Source organism: Cyprinus carpio, chromosome B7 (assembly GCF_018340385.1).
Source record: "Cyprinus carpio isolate SPL01 chromosome B7, ASM1834038v1, whole genome shotgun sequence".
NCBI lineage: Eukaryota > Metazoa > Chordata > Actinopteri > Cypriniformes > Cyprinidae > Cyprinus > Cyprinus carpio.
Window position 1 is genome coordinate 36,859,236 of NC_056603.1, and position 22,847 is coordinate 36,882,082.

The 22,847-nt window shown below is 36.8% G+C and overlaps 2 protein-coding genes across 3 annotated transcripts in view; both read left to right on the plus strand.

The window, feature by feature from the left end:
- Nucleotides 1–3,431, plus strand: part of ankrd11 (ankyrin repeat domain 11) — a 132,568-nt gene extending 129,137 nt beyond the window's left edge. For both annotated transcript variants that reach the window (XM_042728495.1, XM_042728496.1), the window contains 4 exons: nucleotides 23–121; nucleotides 489–632; nucleotides 724–816; nucleotides 2,068–3,431. In XM_042728495.1, the coding sequence (XP_042584429.1) occupies nucleotides 23–121; nucleotides 489–632; nucleotides 724–816; nucleotides 2,068–2,253 (522 nt within the window). In that variant the 3' untranslated portion in view covers nucleotides 2,254–3,431. The remainder of the gene's footprint in view (nucleotides 1–22; nucleotides 122–488; nucleotides 633–723; nucleotides 817–2,067) is intronic.
- Nucleotides 3,432–9,317: 5,886 nt separating this feature from the next.
- Nucleotides 9,318–20,987, plus strand: slc22a31 (solute carrier family 22 member 31). Its single transcript, XM_019115751.2, has 9 exons — nucleotides 9,318–9,835; nucleotides 11,968–12,071; nucleotides 12,434–12,588; nucleotides 14,966–15,134; nucleotides 15,543–15,688; nucleotides 16,830–16,938; nucleotides 17,483–17,697; nucleotides 17,914–18,025; nucleotides 19,762–20,987. The coding sequence occupies exons 1-9, from the start codon at nucleotides 9,329–9,331 to the stop codon at nucleotides 20,192–20,194; spliced, it is 1,950 nt and encodes a 649-aa protein (XP_018971296.2). The 5' UTR covers nucleotides 9,318–9,328; the 3' UTR covers nucleotides 20,195–20,987.
- The last annotated feature ends 1,860 nt before the right edge of the window (nucleotides 20,988–22,847 follow it).

The following is a 22,847-nucleotide window of genomic DNA, read 5'->3' on the forward strand; positions in this document are numbered from 1 at the left end:
ACAACCATCTCTACTTCCTTAGATTGCTCCACCCCCATCTTTGTTGGAGCCTCTGAAGGAGCTGTTCAGACAACAAGAGGCAGTGAGAGGAAAACTAAGACTGCAGCACAGCATCGAGAGGGTAAACTCTTACTCTTTGGCTTTATTCTTTCCCTCTGTCTGTTTTCTCCCCTCTACGCATCATTGAGCTCATTTCAGAAGTCACCCCATTAGGATGCAATGATCACACGGCACAAATCCTTTGATGAATCATCAAAGGCCTTGTGTAATAGAATAGCAACTTATCTCTGCAATATACATTTTAACTAAGTAAGCATATTGCAGTATGATCAGGCTCCCAATTTGATTTTCTTCTGATGTTCTTTCTGTGACTTGCAGACCTTGATTTTTTTTTTCAATACTTTATCTGCTTTGTCCCTTGGTTATTAGATTAATGCTCATAAGGTATGAGTCGTCCAGTCTGACTCTGATTTAATGTCCCCTTACAGGAGAAGCTGATTGTATCTTGTGAGCAGGAAGTGCTTCGTGTTCATTGCAGAGCAGCAAGAACGATCGCAAATCAGGCAGTTCCCTTCAGTGCTTGCACAATGCTGCTGGACTCAGAAGTCTACAACATGCCATCAGAAAGCCAGGTGAGTACTCATTTTAACAATTAGTGTTAACACACCAAAGATGTTAAAAGCCTTTCAACATAGATTTTCTGTAACAAATCGTGTTCCTTAGGGCGATGAAAACAAGTCTGTGAGAGATCGCTTCAATGCTCGGCAGTTTATCTCCTGGATTCAAGATGTGGATGATAAGTACGACCGCATGAAGGTGAGGAGCTTCCTAATGCATCACTCATATATAGGCCCACATGTGTTAAATGTTCCATGTTTTAAATGGACCTACACTTTTATTGATAGAACTCTTGAATTTAGCATTATAACATTTGAAAAAGCATTTAACAAATGCAATGAAATTTGGAACTTTTTGAATGGTGGTCAATAACATTCTGTGGAAATCTGCAGAGCTTCCATGTCAATAATACATTATATTTTTATTAGGCCTGTCAGTTTAACGCGTTAATTTAATTAGTCATGAAAAAATATAACAATTAAGATATTTTAACACCGTTAACACACTGGCCCCGCCCCCAGACCTGTGAGTCCATACAGTTGACTATTGATAAACATGATTCAGGGCAATAACCCCATAAATGCAGTTATGCTCTTAAAATTCAAGATATTGGGCAAAAAATGGCCCTGTATGAGTTTTTGTCTCATGTTTATATCATATGATAAGAGATATCATATGAGCAGCGAGACCAATATCACACAAGTGCTGTTTTGTCACGAATATCACGACAAATTGTCAGTGAAAGTTGAAAGTTTAAATGTGATTTTAAACAACAGTTCAGTAAATAAGTAGTTAATGTTGTGTTTTTAAAAAACACAGTATTGTCTGTTTTGCTCAATTTTGTAGAGAAAATATTACTTTAAAAGGTGCTGTAGAACTGTTATGCATCTGTGAGCAAAAGGTCAGTGTTTAGTTTCTGAAAGAATCCGCATTTTGAAGAATCCAATGGTTTTAGTTTCTTATTTAGAACATCATTTCATTAAAAAAAAAATAAAGAAATTAAATGAAAAAAGACTGAAAAAGAAGACTGCTGGTAAATAAACTGTTTCAGACTTTCATTGTATGAACAAAAAATACAGAGACGTTGCTCAAATTATCTTCTTTTATGTTCCATAGTTTATATTAGGCAATTGTAGCCTAAACAATTATGTACAATACATTTTATGTTGAATCAAATCAAATATTTATTTCTAAAGCTACTGTTTGTAATGTCTACTTGATACTTTCTCATTTAATACAATAATGGCTTTAAATAATCTTCTGTGTGTAATGTCATTGGCAAATTTAATTTGCGATTAATTAGATTAGTTAATCAACACATCTTGTAATTAATTAGATAAAAGAAAAATTTACAACTGACAGCCCTAATTTTTAGTTTTTTTTTTGTTTTTTAACCTTAAATGTGCAAATATTTTCCAAAATCTAATTCTAATCTTCATCTTCTGTCAGACGTGTTTGCTAATGCGGCAGCAGCATGAGGCGGCTGCTCTGAATGCAGTGCAGAGAATGGAGTGGCAACTCAAGGTACAGGAGCTGGACCCTGCTGGACACAAGTCCCTGTGTGTGAACGAGGTCCCCTCCTTCTATGTGCCAATGGTCGACGTCAACGATGACTTTGTACTGTTGCCTGCGTGACACCGACACACATTCAGACTCTGAGAGTTCGGTCTAACATTATTCATCTATCAAAGAGACATCAAACAAAGTTCGGTAAGGGCTAGCCAGTTTGAGGAGATTTCTTTGAGGAGAGAAAATATATATTATATAGAAAAAGGTAAATGACAAAACTCGTCCTTTTCTGCCCGAGGAGGAACCGTCTTTTTTTAACGGGAGAAAAAAACACAACTTGCACTTTTATCCTCAAGTTTTTATGGTTTTGTTTGGGATTTAAAAAGCAAAACTGCTTTGAACCTTGTCCCTCCTTTCTTGGGTTATATGGGTGAACATATGGGACAGAATTTTTCTCTGTCCCATCCCATACTAAGTTACAGCAAACAAGGAGCTTGAGACAGGTTCGTCCACCTATGTGCTCCAGAACAAGGGGACAGACGGCACAGTGGTGGACACAGAACTCCGAACACGGTCAACACCTCGATGTGCAGGCACAAAAAAGACCCGCAAGAGTGCGACAGGAGTGCGAACTAACCCTCTACCTGTTTAAACCTGAGTCTATAATGCCTACAGCAGTGGAGAGAGTGGCTTTCCTGCTGTATAGCACCCCATGCGGCCCCACGTTCAGGGCAGGAAGCTGCATGCAGGGGGTGGCAGCTCAGTAACAAAGCCAGGAGGAGAGACTGCGTTCAGTTTTAGGGCATGAGACCTAGAGTGCCCTCACATGGTGACAACAGTGCATTTGGTCCCAGATGCTGGATCAGAAGCATGGAGGATGGACGGTCCCTAAGCCAGGTCTGACATGTCTGGTTACAAACAACGGCATAAGGAAAAAGACTAATAAAAGAGCAAATGATGCTGTCAAAAAATCAACGAGACAAGGACTTACAAGATTATAGTTTTCCTTTTTTTTTATGTTTGTTTTTGGTTTATGTCTTTCTTTACTTGGGCATTTCATTGTTCCCTTTCTGAGGAAGTGACTTGAAACACTACAGAGCCAACATTAGTTTAATGGAAAAAAAAATAAAAAACTGAAAAAAAAGGATTCCGTAAATGATGTACAGTTTTTATAATCATTAACCAATGTATTCTCGCTGCCTTCTAGATAATTTATTTTGCCACACATTACTGCACAGTTGTAAATAACTTATGTACTGTAACATCACTCAGTTAAGTGTAAAAAAATAAATGAATAAAAGTTATCATTGTATGTACAGTTCACTTTCGGGCAGCACTTCCCCCCACCCCAACATCCCCCACCAAACAAACACACCACCCCCGCCAAAAGGTGTACTCATCGTCAGTATTTTCAAGACTTCCATGCAGCGGTCCTCAAGGTTTCTGTCCAAGGCTAGTCAAAGTAAATGTAGATCGTCATCACCACCGTCATTAGGAAACACCATTTCTCCTGATTACTCTGTCAGGGCCAGGACCATAGTTTTCACATGTAGCAGAGTGATTATGGATTTATTTAAAGAATAGTAGAAGTATATTATTCATCGTTTTATTACACAAGTATATATCTTTAAAAAGTATAAACCAAGAAAATGCCTTTATACAGTTAACGTCTCTGATTTCTTCTAAAGCTGCACAAGTCATAGGTAGGAAAGGACGTGATTTGGAGCCTACTTCATTTGGGTCTGTCTAAATATAAAAGCACGCCATGAACAGTGTAGTACATATTTGCATTTATTACCCATCATACAATTAGAATCATGGAAGTTTTTGTTTTGTGTGTCATGCCCTCTGATCACGTTACATTCGTTATTAAGACACAAAACTGCACGTGTATTTTAATCCCCCTCACATACCCTCTCTTCAGCACTATACGACCGTTCTGAAAGATCTTCGCAATTAGGAGTTTGGAAAAATGTCTTACAAAAAGCAAGGTTCTAAATATTATCTGCAAATAAGAGGAAATGCATTATCGCATCAGACAAACGTTTTGCAATTTTTCACTCAGTCGCCAAGCAATTTTTAATTTGTCATTAATTAGTGTTAGAAGTAATGTCTCGGCACCCTCCGTTATTAGCAATGTACTGATACAGACTTTTACAGATCATAATGACAGAAAAAAAAACACCCACACCTCCGTTCCTGGACTTACTATTTGTATACATGGGCTTTCAGACTGTTTTTCCATATTTTAACATTCTTGTGAATCTCCCGTCACAGTATTTTCTTTTTTTTTATGCACCAATGTCAGTTACTTTCTGATTTTGGTTTATCCTTTACCATATGAGTACATTTTACAGTACATTTAGATGTTGAAAATCACCAATAAACAGAGGGGACAAGCAAGTTTTTTTTATTATTTTTTTAATTACGGAGGGTTTATTTGTAATTATTAGATATTGTTTTTGTTTTCATTTAGATGTTGAAAATCACCAATAAACGTTGAAATGTTTTGATATTTTACCCTTTCTCATTACATGCCTGTACTTCAGTGTGAGGTTGTGTGATGTTTGCCTAACCATCCAGGCTAGAGTGTATTTTATTTTTTTCCCATGTAAGGCTGTGAGTCTGTGAAAATCCCACATGACGCAGTTCTGTATGTGTGCATTGAGTCTGGGTGCAACAGGTGTCACTAGTTCCACAGGTAACTGTTTTGGATGACTCATGTCCTGATATTTTGTGAGTACTGTGCAGTGCAAAACAAAATGTCTACAAACAGATTCTTCCGAGTGCATAATATGAATAGCTTTCTGTTCAGATTCTGTTCACTTTTAGTGCTTTCTTTTGTGTTGGGTGGTTTCTCTAACTAAATTTCAGATAAGCGCTTTTGGTGTTATTAGGTGCATTTTTTCACCTCATGGAACTGAAATAGTGACTTGTTCATCAAATGGTTTATGTATCATCACTAAGCCCCTGTATACTTAGTGTTTACACGATGATATGTTAATTTCCACTGTCCTCTGACCTGTTGAAAACTTTTTGGGTTCCCACAACTGATTCAATTTAAAAAGGCTTGAAATTGTGATAACCTGATTTGTATTTGGGCTTTACAATTCAGCACTCACAAGCCATAAAACCTTTCAACTTTTATTTAATAATCACTCTGATTTATACTGTATTGGGACTTACTGACCATGCGATTGGACAACAGAAATCTTGCATATGCTTGCCTGTTGACTCACTGACCTCTGTCTGCAACACATTACCTCTACAAAGTACACAGATTACTGATTATTCCATTTATGGATGGGATAGATTGTGTTGAGCCACAATTTCAAGCCTTGTTTTAACTGTTTTTCCTCAGTATCCACAAATCTAACAGACAATTCTTGAAATGGAACTGAACTCTTCTCACTCATGTTGAACTCCTCATAAATAGTGAGAAATAACCTATTTATTATCTTTCTGACACCTGTGGTATGTTTGAGTTGAAGGTCTCCGCTGTGTAAATTTTCCTCTTGTAATGCGTAAACGAGACGTTGTACATAACTGTAAATAATATTCCAGGACGTTTTGCACCCTCCTCTTTGTACTAGTCTAAACTTGCGTAGAATGTGAGGTTCTAACAGCAACGAGACGCGTCGCGCTCGCTGCCGGTGATGTAACAATGTATCTTTTTTATTTGTACAATGTAGTTCAATTGTGTACATATTGTTGGAGCAGCTATGGGAGGGAGGGGTTTGTTGATGCTATCGTCAGTGCTGTCAAAGATCCAGTACTTTCACCTTTAGCTGTGTTGATATCCTGCAATTCAAAAAGCGAGAAACTAAAAATCTAAAAAAAAAAAAAAAAAAAACCTTAACTGAAAGGAAAAATTCAAAATTGTTATTTTCTACACTTGCATGTACAGAGAGCGCGAGAACTGCTGTTGTTCCTCAGAGATTATGTTCGTAAATAAATTTTTGAAATGACTTTGCTTCTGTGGTTTGTTTTTGTGAGCTGCAATATGACACATCTGCCACAAGAGGGAACCAATGTGATAGACTTTTAGTTCTGTCCAGTGACTATTGTAGGATGAAAATGCTTAATGTCTTAACTTTAAAGGATTATTTTTGGTATGCAAATGGTAATAAATATCATATTTTACATAGCACTCAACAGAGACCGTAGATATGTTGTCAAGACTAATGTTCATTTAACACCATACCAGAAGAGGTTGTCACAAGGTGTTGCCACATTTTGAATTATTAACAATGAAATGCAAAAAAATAAATAAAACAAATAATGACCAGTACCTCATGAATTAATAAATGTGATTAAGTAAATAATATTTTTTTTAGTTACTGATGTCCCCTCCAGCAACACATAATACTAGAAATTGCACAGAGCAAGTACGCAAAATAGTCTATTAATAGTAACAGGCTATAACTTAACTGCAACTGTGTGACAAGTCACAAGGTGATTCAGCTTTGAACAGACAGTGACTCTCATCTGCTGGTACACTGACATGTAACTAGGTGAAGTGAGTGGTGTGCCCTGATCTGTAGAAATAAATGGGTTGCTCATAGAATCAGACAGTGAAGCCTCCAGTGTTTGTGCAGCCAATGTTGCTATTCAATACAGACCGAGAGCGTCACTGACTGGCAGCCAAAACCTTGACCCAAAGTCAACTTATCTGCAGCATATCAGTTGCACAAGTGGCTTTTACATTTACATTTAGTCATTATCCAAAGCGACTTACAAATGAGGACAATGGAAGCAATCAAAATCAACAAAAGAGCAATGATATACAAGTGCTATAACAAGTCTCAGTTAGCTTAACACAGTACATGTAGCAACGTTTTTTTTTAGTATTATTATGTCTGTTAGCTTATGGAAGCAGAATTGGAAAGTATTTTTGTTATTTTGTGTTAGATGAAATTTTTTGCTTTTGTTAATTGTATAATAAAAAGAAAACAAAAAATAAACATTTTTGTTTGACGTGTCTGTACAGTGTATATTTATTATGTATATATAAATACGCATAATATATATATATATATATATTTGCATGTATTTACATGTATATATTTATATTCATATATAATTTATAGTATATATAAATATATTTAATATATAAACAAATTTTTTTTAAATATATACATGCATTTGTGTATTAGTGCTGTCAAACGATTAATCGCATCCAAAATAAAAAGTTTTTGTTTACATGTGTGTACTGTGTATATTATGTATAGATAAATACACACACATACAGTATATATTTATATATATATATATATATATATATATATACATATATATATATATATATATATTTGCATGTATTTACATGTATATATTTATATTCATATATAATTTATAGTATATATAAATATATTTAATATATAAACAACATATTTTTCTGAAATGTATACATGCATATGTGTGTATTTATACTGTATATACATAATAAATATAGTGAGTGATGATCAGTCAGAAGGGTCACATTCACATTAGTTGTTTTTTGATAGTTAATGCCGGTATCTTAGAGAGCAGGATGGCTGACGTCCGATATAAAGCTGATATGTTATATCATTATTTTTATTTAATAAATAAGTAAATAACACATTCATTTGCTGATATGTAAATGTGTGTATTTAAACAATTGCTGAAATTACATTCCAATTTTTTATGTAATATTTACGAAAATACTTAGAAATAAGTAAATAGACAGCTACTTCTTGATTCGGTGGTGGTGTGTATATATACTTAAGTATAAAAAGCTAAATATGCATCTCTTCCATCTTTATTTGACCGTCTAGCTCTAACACTCTCTATTCTAATTTTTTTTTATCTGTTTGTTTTTTATTTGTTTTTATATATATGAAAAAACACTTGACACTCTAACACTTGCACTCTCTATTCGTTTTAGAACTGCTTGTTTTCTTTGACAAAAAAATGCCTCACACTAGCCTTCTCTATACTTTATCTATTCTATCTACTTGTTTTCTTTATATTGTATATATATATATATATATATATATATATATATATATATGTGTGTGTGTGTGTGTGTATACATATAAAACCCTGTACGTGTAGTATGTTGGGCTAGTTATAGCACTTGTATATCATTGCTCTTTTGTTGATTTTGATTGCTTCTATTGTCCTCATTTGTAAGTCTCTTTGGATAAAAGCATTTACTAAATGTAAATATACACAGTAGACACACATATATTATGTAAACAAAAACTTTTATTTTGGATGTGATTAATCGTTTGATAGCACTTATATGTATGTAAATTAACTGTTACTTCAGATGTTATCTATAATGTTGTTGCGGGGAAGTCATGGGCTAGTGGTTTGACTCCTAACCCTAAGGTTGTGGGTTCGAGTCTCGGGCCAGCAACACCACGACTGAGGTGCCCTTGAGCAAGGCACCGAACCGCAGCATAAATGGCTGCCCACTGCTCCGGGTGTGTGTTCACGGTGTGTGTGTGTTCACTGCTGTGTGTGTGCACTTTGGATGGGTTAAAAGCAGAGCACGAATTCTGAGTGTGGGTCACCATACTTGGCTGTATGTCACGTCACTTTTTTTTTCTTTTTCACTCCATGGGCTTTTGGACAGGATAACGATGTATTGAAATAAAGTGGAGATCAAAAATAGAGAATGACCTGCAATTTCCTTTATTTCGAGGTCACTGCTCAGTCCTATTTGAAGTTATCATAACAGGAGTAAAAGCACAGTTTTTGAACCATATTTAGGAAAAGAACACTGGAGAACTCTCAGATACCTAATTTCCTTAATTATCTGATGAACCCTATTTAACTGGCAGCCTAACTTTCCGGTTTTCACAGCTTTGCAAGATGTTGAGCCGTTCTGAAGTGACCGAAAGCCTCTGAAAGCAGGTTGTCCGGAAGAAGGCCAATAGCAGCCACAGCAAGAGAAGTTGCTCATTCCAAATCGGTGATTTCTAGAACACTGCATCTTAACTGTGTCACTAACTCATTCAACTCTGATCTAAAATATCCAGATAGAAATCTGTTACCCATTCTCAATGGGAAAGTGCCCAAGCAAAATTGCTCAAAAAGTTGCCCCGTGTATCATCAGCCAAAGAACACTTTTCAGTGAAACTCAAAAGAATCAGTGAGTCGGATCTATTTAACAGACTCGTTCACATGAATCGCCCGAATGAACCGATTGGCTCAAATGAATCAAACTTCCATGTGTTACTTGGTATCAGTCAGTGTTTGTGGACAGCCCTCCGTCAGTTCATTCCTCAGCACTTCAGGGTGCAATGTCTGTGAGAAACAGCTGTTTCCGTCGATAAGGATTCTAGTCATGGAGTTTGAAACTAAAATCTACCCTCAGATCGGTGGATATGGGCGATACAACAGGATCATAACGCTTTTCAGCTGGTTTCCAAACTTTGCGGTTTCGTTGAATCTCTTCAGCGATGTTTTCTTCACGCTCATTCCCGAGTCTTACCACTGCAAACCCGATCTGGCGTTACTACCACCGTCTTCTCTTCTCGGAAACCTCTCCAGGCAAGCGTACCTCAACCTCACCGTCCCGTGGCTGAAGGGCTCTGGGTTCAGTCACTGCGAACTTTACAAGTACCCGCTGAATATGAGCAACTACACGGAGAGCGTGCCGAGAGACGTGGTGCCGTGCACTAGAGGATGGGAGTACGGCAAACCCGCGGGGCTCCAGAACAATTTAGTGACCGAGGTTAGTATGCTAACGGAGCAATGCAAGCAGTACACTCAAGTATTCAGACACGACTTGTCTGAAATCGCTTGCTTTGTAGTAGGTGTGTTTCAAATAGTCGAGTGTGTTATTATATGCTATTTTCGCTTTTTATGCATTAATTGGTATGTTTATTAATTTATAGATTTTTAATTTTAGGGAAGTATGCAAAAAGTGACAGGTGGTAGAGCCCTGATAAAACTGTGTGTGTGTGTGTTTGTGTGTGAGTGAGTGTGTGTGTGTGAGAGAGAGAGACTGTGACTACTGTTTTGGGCAATAGTATCTCGTTTTGGGGGCACATTTGTTCTCAGAAGTGAGATAAACCTGACGAAATCCCCCAAAACCATAGTTTCGTGACGTCATCGTTTGTTAAAAAAAAAATCAAGATATTTCATATTATTTTAAACATTTGTAAAAATGCTATTTTTATTTTATTTTTCTGTTGGGGTGTGGGTTAGATTATAGCATTTATAACTAGCTGTATATAAAAAAAAATGTAATTGCCCCCATTATAGATAAGTAAACGTGTGTGCTTCCATGACCCTCCCAAATGTAAATAATTATTATAATTCATATAAAATCTGCTAGGCTTATCCATCTAAATTAGCTGTGACCATCATGGTCTAGTAATAATCCATGTATCAAAAGGATACAGATAAAAGCCTACCATATGTGACCCTGGATAGCAATAGCAAAAAATACATTGTAAAAGTCAAGATTATTTTATGCTAAAAATCATTAGGACTTTAAGTAACGATATTCTGTAAATTTCCTACTGTAAATATATCAAAATTTAATGTTTGGTTAGTAATGTGCATTGCTAAGAACTTCATTTGGACGACTTTAAAGGCAATTTTCTTAATATTTTGATAGATTCTTTGCCCTCTCAGATTCCAGATTTTCAAATATATTAGTCGAGATTTGAAGTGCATCAAAAAAGTTAATCAAAGTTGTCCTGAGACAAGAATGCGTTTTGGTTTTAGGTTTAAGGACAACTTTGATGAAAGGTTTTGATCCACATCAAATGTTGACTAGTGCAGTTGTATCTCGGCCAAATATTGTCCTATCCTAACAAACCATACATCAATGGAAAGCTTATTTATTCAGCTGTCAGATGATGTATTAATCTCAATTTCCCAAAACTGACCCTTATGACTGGTATTGCGGTCCAGGGTCACATATGGGCTGTACATGTTCGAAAGAACAGCTTGTTTCTTTTTGTTAGTGTTGACCAACCATATGGTTAAGAATATTGTGATTACATTACAGTGAAGTCATGAGATCATATAATGTTTATCAGGGATTAGAAAACGCTGTGATCCTCATCCCCGTCATTAAAAGCCCAGGGAGCAGTGGTGAATAAGTCCTTGTTGGGTTCCTGTTCCACAGGAGGTACATAGCTGGAGCTTTTTGTGAGACCTTGACTAGCAGTATATTTCCTTTTCCATGTTTAGGAAAAAAAAAAAGCTTTTTACGTGGAATTTTTTAGGAAGATACATCTGAAAGTTTGTAAGACTGGAGTAGCATGGCTTCACATTAGCTGTAATGTAATAATAGAAGTTGATTTTATTATAGAAAGAAAGCAGCATTTACAAATCCTCAGCCTACCTCAGATTTCTTGGGTGTTTTGTGTTAGCAAGAAAATGTACAAATTTAAATACCAGAGCATTTAAATATTAAACTGATTTCAGTTTTCAGATACGTTTGATTAACATCAGCATAGTGATACATGATGGTGTGCACTTTGAAAGATAAAAACATATTTTTAGACTGTTTACTGTAGATTACCCTACCATAATATCCAACTCAGACATCTTCTGATGGTTATAGCTGGTTTTACATGGCTTCTGGTTTGTTTGTTTTTTTCATTATTATTGCTGGTTATTTATTTACACTATTCAATATAGTTGATCAGCTCGGGCTGGAAAACAACCTTGAATGAGCAACAAACCAGCTACCATTTTCCAAGATTTGTATGGTGACATATTTACCATACTACCCTGCTGGGGAAAAACAACTCATGCCAGTTTGCAGAGGTTTGGCTTGCTTTCCCCAGAATTATTTTTATAAGACAGTCTGACTGAAGTGTGTCTCTTTCCTCTGTATGCTGACAGTGGGACTTAGTGTGTGCCAACTACTGGAAGATTCCACTCCAGCACATATGTTTTATGACAGGCTGGACCCTGGGCTATATACTCCTTGGCACTATATGTGACTGGTGAGTTTCCTTAAATTATTATTACTTTGTATTGTATTAATTGTTTTCTAAAATGTTTAAATGCACAAGCTGAACTGCATTAGATGCAAAATGTCAAACCGAGTGATTTCTGCAAATGAGTGATGCTAGAAAGTTTTCGTAATAAACTTTTAAATCACTTGTGTCAAGGTGATTATTGGTGAATCAAGTCAGTCAGTTCTCCTCAAGTTCACAGGTGCCCTAGCAGAATAACTGCAACTAACGTTTGCCAAATGTAATCTGTTCAAATTGTTGTCTTGATCATTTCAGAGAAACGTTATGCACCGTTCTTGTTTGAGCACGTCAGACATGCTGAGGTTCTTTGTGTTTGTGTGTTGTCTCAGGTTGGGTCGTCGGTGTGTTCTGCTGCTGTCAGTGCTTCTCTCTGGCTTGCTGGGAATCATGTCTTGTCTTTCTAACAGTCCTTCTGCGTTCCCATTTTTTCGACTCTGCCAAGGCTCAACATTAGCCGGAGTGTTTTTGTCATCTTACATTGCACGCAAGTACTCTCCATCATTTGACCTCTGTTTAAGTATGCAACTGATAAGACACAAAAGGATGTCTGCTATACACAAGTGGTTTTGCAAGGTACATGTTTAGCTAGGGACATTGAATAGATTTGGCCTGGCAAAAACACTTGGTTTCAAAGGACTATTTCAGACTCTCTAAATATACAAGTTACTTAACCCAGAACCTATACAAGTTTTTGAACCACCATAAGGTTATAAAAAGCTCAGTCTCTTCCTACAATCCCCAACACAGCAGAAAGTCCTCATGTCCTCGCAGCACAATAGATCACAGAAAATGCTCATTCTTTCTTTTGAAAATCCATCTGGCTTCAGTTTCCACAACATACACATATATATATATATATATATATATATATATATATATATATATATATATATATATATATATATATATATATATATATATATATATATATATATATATATATATATATATATATATATATATTAAATGTTATTACATTATTTACAAACACACACTTTCACACTTTCACCCAAAGTTTGGTTTAAATGAAAAAATTTAATACGGTAGCCAAATATAAAATGTCCATACATGCTAATTTCATTATAAAACTAAGTAAAGTGAAGAAAAAGCAGCCAACAGTTGTGCAGCAAATTATTCTAAAGGTGGACAGTAGCTATACTAAAGATGTAGAGTAGACATTTGACTGTAGTGTGTGTTTGTGTCTGTTTATATGTTTTTGCGAGATTGATCCTTCAGACTTGCTCAATAGTGCACTTTTGATAAGGAGTGTCTTTGTTATTGCTTGATGTTGGGTTTCGAGTAGCAACAGGAGGCTTTCTGGAATGTTCCATGGGTTTCTCCATCTGCAGGGGAGGGGTGAAGGGATTGACGGGGAACAGCAGTGCACAGCATTCCGTTTCTATCTCACGAACAGACTGTTCAAAACCTTAGAACTGTCTCTGTTACATCACTTTCTGTGTAATCAATTGAGGAAAGTTCAGGGTGTTTTGTCTACCGTCCTTTTATTTTGTCTTATCATTGCACAAGTGAGAGAGTAGACATGAAGTATTCTGAAGAACGGACAAGATCTACTTTGTTCTTTCCATTGTGAAGAGGTCCGTGTTTTTGTCCCACACTTCCTGTGATTGTTACATGAGGGTTTATGTGCATGTTGACTGTTAGCCAGAGCGCTTTTTCCAACACGCAAGCCCCTTTAGGAACTGGAGGAAGCTGGATGTACACCTACTCATTCTTTGTCATTACTATTGTCCAAATTTTAGAATAAGAGTGTTGAAAGAGTTTCCATGTAAACTGGCCACTGGATGGTTTTCCTTCACTTTATTTAGTTTTAATAAAGAAATGTAAACTACTGGCAAAAATGCTCACCAAGGCTGCATTTATTTGATCAAAAATACAGTAAATATGAATAATATTGTGAAATGTTATTACTGTTTAAAAGAACTGTTTTCTGTTTTAATATATTTTATGTTGTAATTTATTTCTGTGATGCAAAGCTGAATTTTTAGCAGCTATTATTAAAGTCTTCAGTGTAACATGAGCCTTCAGAAATGATTCTAATGGTAGCTGGTTTGCTGCTTACATTGTGATACACCAGCAAGAATTCAGATTATTCATTAAAGACACATTTAAATTGGTCAGAAGTGACAGTAAAGATATTTCTATCAAAAACAGCAAAAACGGTTTCAACATTGATGATAAGAACCATTATCAATAAGTGAGCACCAATAATAAATGATAATACTTGAGCACCAAATCAGAATGATTTCTGAAGGATCGTGTGAGACCGAAGACTGGAGTAATGGCTAAAATTTCAGCTTTGCAGGAATATTTAATATTTTTAAATTGTAATAATATTTCACAATATCGCTTTTTCTACTGTATTTTAATCAAATAAATGCAGTCTTGGTGAGCATCTTTTTCAACAACATAAAAAAAATCCTTGCTATTCCAGTAGTATATAAATTCACAACTGATATTTGTCTACTGTTTTTATAAAATATCAAAAGATCATAAGAATGATAAATTCAGTAAAATGTATCCAAAAACTGGATGTATGTGTGATGTACTTCCTAAATTTGTATTAAAATATGTTATTATCCAAGGTGGACAATTTCGAAAGAGTGAAGAGTAGTTTCATTGGTCTTTTGTGCTGCAAGACTTTAGGAACAATAATTGGATAGAGGACACGGGGACTTCCTGTTATGTAGGAGTCTGTAGGAAGAGACTGACTTTTTGCTAGAGTTAAGGTCACTCTCACCAATAATTCTCTTTAATACTTCCCTTGAAATACCAAATTCATACATTAACTTTCACAATTTTGTCTCTCATATTATTCCTCTTTGTTTTTCTATATGGTTTAGGACTGGAATGGTGTGACCCTCCTCACAGACTTATGGTGTCCATGGTCAGTGGCTTCTTTGCTGTGTTTGCAGAGCTCCTGTTGCCAGGGTTTGCCGTGCTCTGCCGTGATTGGCCTGTACTTCAGGCTGTTGCCACACTGCCCCTGCTGCTACTACTTTCCTATTGGTGGTGAGTCAGATAAATGCTGTCATCTTCATGTCCTCCAGTCGCTCACAATCCTTTGCACACGTTTCAGTTCACTGCAAAGATTTGGCTAAAAATGAGTCGGTACTAAGATCATCGTATTTAATGATTTGTAATAACCGTTAGATCCGCTGGATAGCTGCTGAGTTCAGGTTACGGTGCACCCAATGATAAAGTTATTCTTCCCTTATGACATGTGAGATGTAAACATGAGTATGCCTTTTACAGATTATTTAGTGGATAGTTCTTTCGCTCAAAAAGCCATTAGAATATTTACATCAAGCCCATAGGATTACCAATGTTAAGACAGATGAATAATTTAAGACCAGGCATCTATAATAACGTGTTTGTAACATGTGTGTCTGTGTGTGTGTGTTGCGAATGTGGCAACAGCTGTGCTTCAGTTTTCCCAGAATCTCCTCGTTGGCTCATGGCCACATCTCAGATTCGTCAAGCAAAGAAATGTCTCCAGTCTTTTTCAGCACAAAATGGCATGTGTGTTAGTGATGAGCTCTACCCCGCTGAAACACTGCTGTCAGGTAAAAATCTCTGCCTTACACACATCAGCTACTGACCTAAGAAGTGCTTTAATCAGTAAAAGTTTTAATTATTTCACCCTCAGATTCCAGATTTGCAAATGGTTGTATCTCAGCCAAATATTGTGCTATCCTAACAAACCATAGGGCCTGTCCTAAAACTCACACTGGCGGCATTTGCACTTGACCACATTTCTTAGAGGGGTCATATGATGCTGCTAAAATGAACATTATTTTGTGTATTTGGTCTAATGAAATGTGTTTATTCAGTTTAAGGTTAAGAAAACACATAATTTTCCACATAATGTACATTATTGTTTCTCCTGTATGCCCCGCCTTCTGAAACGAGTCGATTTTTACAAGGCTCATCGTTCTGAAAAGGGAGGTGTGCTGTGATTGGCCAGCTATCCAGCGCGTTGTGTTTGGCCGAATGCCTCAAGTGTGTGTTGGAAATGTTACGCCTCTTAACATATTGTGATGCTTTGTCCGGCCGGAGCGACGAGACATAAACATAAAACCCATTATAAACATGATATAAACATGATTTCTAGTCGTGTTTTCATTTGGAAGGCAAAAACAAAGTAGTTTCGCTTTCTCAACAAAACAGCGTCACACACCAGGGCCTAGAGTGAGCAGAGGCTGGAGGCCTAGAGTGAGCCGCGGCTAGCTTGAATGAGCAGAGGCGGGCGGCTTGAGAACGGTGCGGAAGGCAGATTCTACGAAGGAGCGTACCTTGGTCTTGCAGCAACCACATGTGACCACCCCGGGCTGGACTCGACTTAAAAAATAAAACTTATTTTTTATAATAAATGGACTTCATGGGAGATTACTACCCAACAATCAATGCAGCTTTATCACCAGAATGTAGTTTTAAGAAACCATGGCCTGAGGGTGGCATTTGAGAGATGGTCAGAGATATTTATGGCATGCAGTAATGATACCCAGCTCACTGGCTGAATTACATTACAGCAAATCAAGGCCCATCGTGGATAGTGAATAGAGCCATTTAGAGTGTTTAATCTGAAAGAATTGAGCCCGTCCCTCCCAGAGAATGTTTCGTTTGGAATGTGCTGGTCAGGTGTTCCTGGAAAAGCCTTCACTCTTTAACCCTCTACTTTACATTCCCTCTGTCTTTTTTCTGTAGAGATAGATGAGGTATTCCCTGAAGACATCCAGCCAGAGTATCATCATGTTGTCGAGTTGCGTCACACCAGAGTCATCTGGAAGAACTGCCTCATCTTGGGCTTCACTCTGTAAGTTACACTAGAGAATGTAGCTGCGAGCCAATCACAAACTTCTATTACACATTTAAGTATGTAATATTAAAAAATGGCTGTGGAACCCAGCATCCCAGCATTCATCCCTGTTTTTAAACAATTGGAAATAAGTGAATCGGCACAAACTCCTGCATTTTGTGGGCAGAATATTAACCGAAAAAGCAAAAATATAGCACATTTTCAGCATTCTATTATTTGGGAAATGCTCGTTTTGATCTTGCATTTAATGTAAATGCTATGCAAGTGGGTATACTTCTAATAATAAATGTATAAATCTTATTCTAGTTTAATTTCAGCATTTACTAATACATAATTAAAACTGATAGTTTTATGGGTTAATAATACTTAATGGACTTGAACTTTTTATTATCTAACATTAATAAAGATGAATTAATACCGTAACAAATGTATTTCTCATTGACAGTTAATGCATTAACCAAAGTTAAGTAATGGAGCCTTATTGTAAAGTGTTATCATTTCATTTTGATTCAAATAAAAATGTGTTCCTTGTCGTCCTCAGCTTCATTGGCACAGGAATCCAGTACTGCTTCACGCGTAACCTGCATATCTACTCGCCACACTTCTACTTCAGCTATTTTCTGCGTGTGCTGACTGGAGCTCTGGCCTGCATCTTCTTGTGTGTGTCTGTGGACCGCTTTGGCCGCAGGGGGATGCTGCTGCTGGCAGCCATTGTCACGGGTCTGTCTTCACTGCTGCTGCTGGCTCTCACACAATGTAAGCTCCTCTTCAAGCGTGACACAAAGACATGTGCTGTTCCAGAAGTTAGGTGGTGAAACTAGACTCAAAATCAAAGAAACTATGGCATGCATGCTTTATTGAAAAGGCAATCACAACAAGCTCAGTGAACATGTGGAAAGCCTTTGGATCTGTCCAATGATTTTTGGTTCGTTTTTGTTTTACTGAGTCTCATTCTCGATTGTCTTCTTTCAGACCTGCACGGAGGGCTTGTTCTGGTTCTGTCTGTAGTGGGTCTCCTCTCGTCTCAGGCTTTGGCCATGCTCAGTGTGTTCTTTGGCAGTGAAGTCATGCCAACTGTTGTCCGGTAATCAGTTACTACATACATCTGTGGCATGTTACACAAAGCTAGTTAAACAAAATCTTGAGTTTCACAGCAGGTCTGTGAAACCAAAAAATCCAACCCAACTGAGATCAGGTTTGCAACGCTCACTATAAACGTTCTCTGTTAATGCACGAGAATTTAATTAATTACATGGGTTCAAAAAGAGCTTAGAAGAACACGTGAAAGTTTGGCAATTTTAAAAGCTTTATATATTCTAAAGTTTGTATTAATGTATGTATAATTTATATATTTATTTAAATTAAGTTTAACATTAATTTTCAAAGTGTAAGGCATTGATATAATGTATAGAATTTAGTTTTGGTTTGCAGTATCTTAGTCTCAGGTTGGTTTATGATGATAGACAACCAAATAAAAACCAACCTGAAAATCCAGAGTTTGCTTAAACTGAACTCAAACCTACCTGGGTAGACACTGAAACCTGGTTTGTGAGGTTTCATAAAATAAAAACGGCAACAAAAAACCATGTATTTATTTATTCATTCTTCTGCCAAGCAATGTAGTTCTCAAGCAGTGTTTAGCAGAATGGTTTTCAAGCCACAGAAGTGTAGTGATACTGCAGTAATACTAATATAATGAGGTCACAGGGATTGTATGAGGAGTGTCTTACAAAAGCTTTGAATACAGCATAGCAAATAATATTAAGGACCAGAACTATCTGATGTATAAAAATGATTTTAGCATGTAAACTCCATATTGTATTAAAAAGAAATGTTCAAGAGTCCCGTGGCAGGTAAGTTAAAAACATTATCAGATAAATATGACAAAACAAATACAGAGTTACAGAGAGTAGATTCACAGTGTTGCAAAATAGTACAATAAAATGATAAAACCTGCATTGGCTGTCAAAAGTTCAAAAGAACTGATTAAGATTGTTTGTTTGTATGTTTTTGAGAATGTTATGCTCACAAAGGCTGCATTTATTGGATCAAAATTACAGTAAAAACAATAATATTGTGAAATATTATTACAGTGTATCATAACTTTTTTATTTTAGAATATTTAAAAATGTAGTTTATTCCTGTGATGGCAAAGCTAAATATTCAGAAGCCATACTCCGGTCTTCAGTGTCACATGATTCTTCAGAAATCATCCTAATATGACGATTTGGTGTTCAAGAAACATTTTTAATTATCAGTGTTGAGAAAACATTTTTGCTACTTAATATTGTTTGTGGAAACTTGACACACCACTATTGAAATGATTAGGTAAGACTTTTATTCTGCAAGGAAATATTAAATTGATCAAAAGTGAAATGCATGATGTTACAAAAGGCTTCTATTTCAAAGAAATGTTCTTATTACTTTTCATCAAAGAATCCAGAAAAAAATTTATCACATTTCTGCAAAATTATTAAGCAGTTTTTAACATTGATAATAATGAGAACCATTACTAATAATTAAAGGTTATTAAGTAATTAACATCAAAATTGAGCACCGAGTTGGAATGATTTCTGAAGGATCTTGTGACGCTGAAAACTGAAGTAAAGTCTGCTGAAAATTCCACTTCAACATCACAAGAAAAAAATTAATTTTAAAATGTTAAAATAAAAAAATATTAAAAACTTTTAAATTGTAATAATATTTCAAAATATTACTGTGTTACTGTATGTTTGATCAAATAAATGAAGAGTCTTCTTTCAAAGAACATTTTAAAAACCATAATTATTCCATGCTGAGTGTTAACTGTGTGTCTCTCAGCGGTGGTACACTGGGTCTGATCATGGCTGCAGGCTGCGTGGGGATGGCTGCTTCCTCTCTAATGGAGCTGCAGAATAACGGCGGCTATTTCCTGCATCATGTGATCTTTGCCTCCTTCGCCGTTCTCTCAGTCCTGTGCATCATGCTGCTGCCAGAGAGCAAACACAAGCCACTGCCAGACTCGCTTAAAGATGGAGAGCGGCAGCGGCGTCCTCCTCTCTTCCTCTCACGCATCAGCCGGGACAACCCCCCACTACTGCGCACGCAGCCACACAGCTCCGAGTACAACCGGGACAATTACTCCCGTCTCGTCACTGCCACCAAAAAGATGCTCACCAAAGATGCTCTGCCATACAAGATCTCCATATCACCACAAGCGCCTCTACTGGCCAGTAATGGCACTGCTCCAGACGCCAATGACGACTCGTCCTAGCATTTCACCAAAGCTGGTTCTGACACGCAGGACCTCATCTCATAGCATGGCCAGGTTGGCCACTGCGTCTTTTCCCAGGGAAGACGTCGTCTTGGTGTTTAAAATGTGGAGTATGTTGAGTATTTGGTTGAGTATTTGGTTGATGAATGGTAATGTTTTCAGTGTGTTGTGACTTTGTACATTGATTTTGTATAGGTTAGGAATCCCAACTCTATGCACAGATGTTGCTGGGAGACTCTGTCCATAGTTTATAAGCTTAAACATCATGTCTTTCTTTTATGTTTGAGTGAAGTCTAAGATTTAGTATCGTGTCCACTAATAGTCACCTGAGAGCCATCGCCTGTCCACTTAGCGGGTGCATCTCATGTCTCTCATTACAGTAGTCCTGTGACGAAAGCATAAAAGCTTACTTAGCCTCACCGACTGGTGATTCACTGAGGGGGGCTAAAGCTTCCACTCAGTATCATAGTTTTATTTCCTGAGAGTGGAATGAATGGCTCTCGATGACGTCAGAATCACTAGGGAAAAGTCTCCTCTTTATAATGTTGGAATGTGTTTTGTTTCTGTGGAATGGTAGCTCATCTCAGTTTCTCCTTGTGGAGGTTTGTGGCATCACATTCCTATCTTTCTGCCATTGTGTTTTGTCTATGTCAAGTTGTGTTTTTTCGTGTGTTGTGAGCTGAATCAAACCTGACAAAGCAAGGGAACTGTTTTTGTCATTGATTTTGCTTTCCTATTTCTGTTGTTATTTGTTACTCTTTATGTTTGAAATGGAAATAAACTGTTTACTGTACCAAGCTGTAGTAGTACTCCTTGTATGTCTGATCCTGAAGTTAATATTTAACAAGTGAGCAAATTTGGACACTGGGTGTACCAGAGAGCTGCTGCATTTGCGTACTTTGTGTTTAATAATAGAAATCAAAGGTCTGACAGTGTGGTTGTTTATGCTTTGACACGTGCAGTTTTTACTTGTATGAAATGTTTAGCACCACATGTCTCCTCTTTGGCAGAGATGTGGGAATTCATTCAGTGCAGCCTTCATACTGCATTATAGATATTTTCTAGCTGTATAGTGAATTGGGTGTGCATGGCAGTGGTTCCTAAAATCTTTTTTTTTTACATGTCAAATTACATGTCAAATATGAAATGCTTACCTCTGAGTTAATATTTAAATAATATTTAAATAATTTCACTATTAATTTAATGATCTCCATATTTGTCTGATATCAGTTAGTGATCACAATAACATGCCTGTAAAATTTTTTCTCCTTTTTTTTTTTCCTTCTTTGTGTGTGTGTGTGTGTGTGTGTGTGTGTTTAGGTGTTTTCTTTTCAATGTTTTAATTTTAAATGTTTTTTCCCCCTTTAATTTTACATTTTTATGATTTAATTAAGTAGCCCCCATACAGGTTCTTCACAAACCTCGGTTTGAGAAACCCTGATATAAAGTAGCAACAACTTTTACATTTACATTTACATTTAATCATTTAGCAGACAAGCGACTTACAAATGAGAACAGTAGAAACAATCAGATCAACGAGAGAACAACAACAGTATACAAGTGCTATGACAAGTCTCAGTTAGTCTAGTACAGAACAAGTAGCCAGGGTTTTTTTTTTTTTTTGTTTTTTTTTTTCAATATGATAGACAAGAAAAAGAAAAGGTAAGTACTAATATTAGTTGGTTAAGTGCAGGCGAAAAATATGAGTCTTTAGATGTTTTTTGAAAATGAGTAAAAGACTCAGCTGTTCGAATTGAGATCGGGAGGTCATTCCACCAGCTGGGAGCAGTCCAGGAAAAAGTCCGTGAGAGTGATTTTGAACATCTTTGGGATGGCACCACAAGACGTCGTTCACTTGCGGAGTGCAAACTTCTGGAGGACGCATAAGATTGAGCTAATGAGTTTAGATATGTTGGCGCCGTGCCAGTGGTCGTTTTGTAGGCAAGCATCAGTACCTTGAATTTGATGCGAGCGGCTACTGGTAGCCAGTGTAACCTGATGAGGAGAGGAGTAACATGGGCTGTTTTCGGCTCATTGAAGACAACCCTCGCTGCTGCATTCTGGATCAGTTTGCAGAGGCTTGATAGTACATGCAGGAAGGCCCGCCAGGAGAGCATTACAATAGTCCAGTCTGGAGAGAACAAGAGCTTGGACAAGAAGTTGGGTGGCTTGCTCTGACAGGAATGGTCTAATCTTCCTAATGTTGTATAAGGCAAATCTGCAGGACCGGGTGGTTGTAGCAATATGGTCGGTGAAGCTTAACTGATGATCCATCACAACTCCTAGGTTTCTGGCTGTCCTGGAAGGAGTTATGGTTGACGAACCCAGCTGTATAGAGAAGTTCTTTTAACAGGGGCGGATTTAGTGAATTGGGGGCCCCAGGCAAATATAGGAATGGGGCCCTATACATTTGCACACATTTACCTAGATCAACCCTCGAGGTCCTTTTTTGTTGTGATGCTTGCTGCTGCACAATGGTGCCACATTGTTGTGTCCAATGTTTCTACATTTTTTATGTACATGTTCTAATGGGATTCTTTAATTTACATTTATTCATTTAGCAGATACTTTTATTATTTCATGTTGTAGACCACGAAATAGCAATTGATTTACAGTTTTTTTAGTTTTAACATAAAACAAAATAAATTATAAA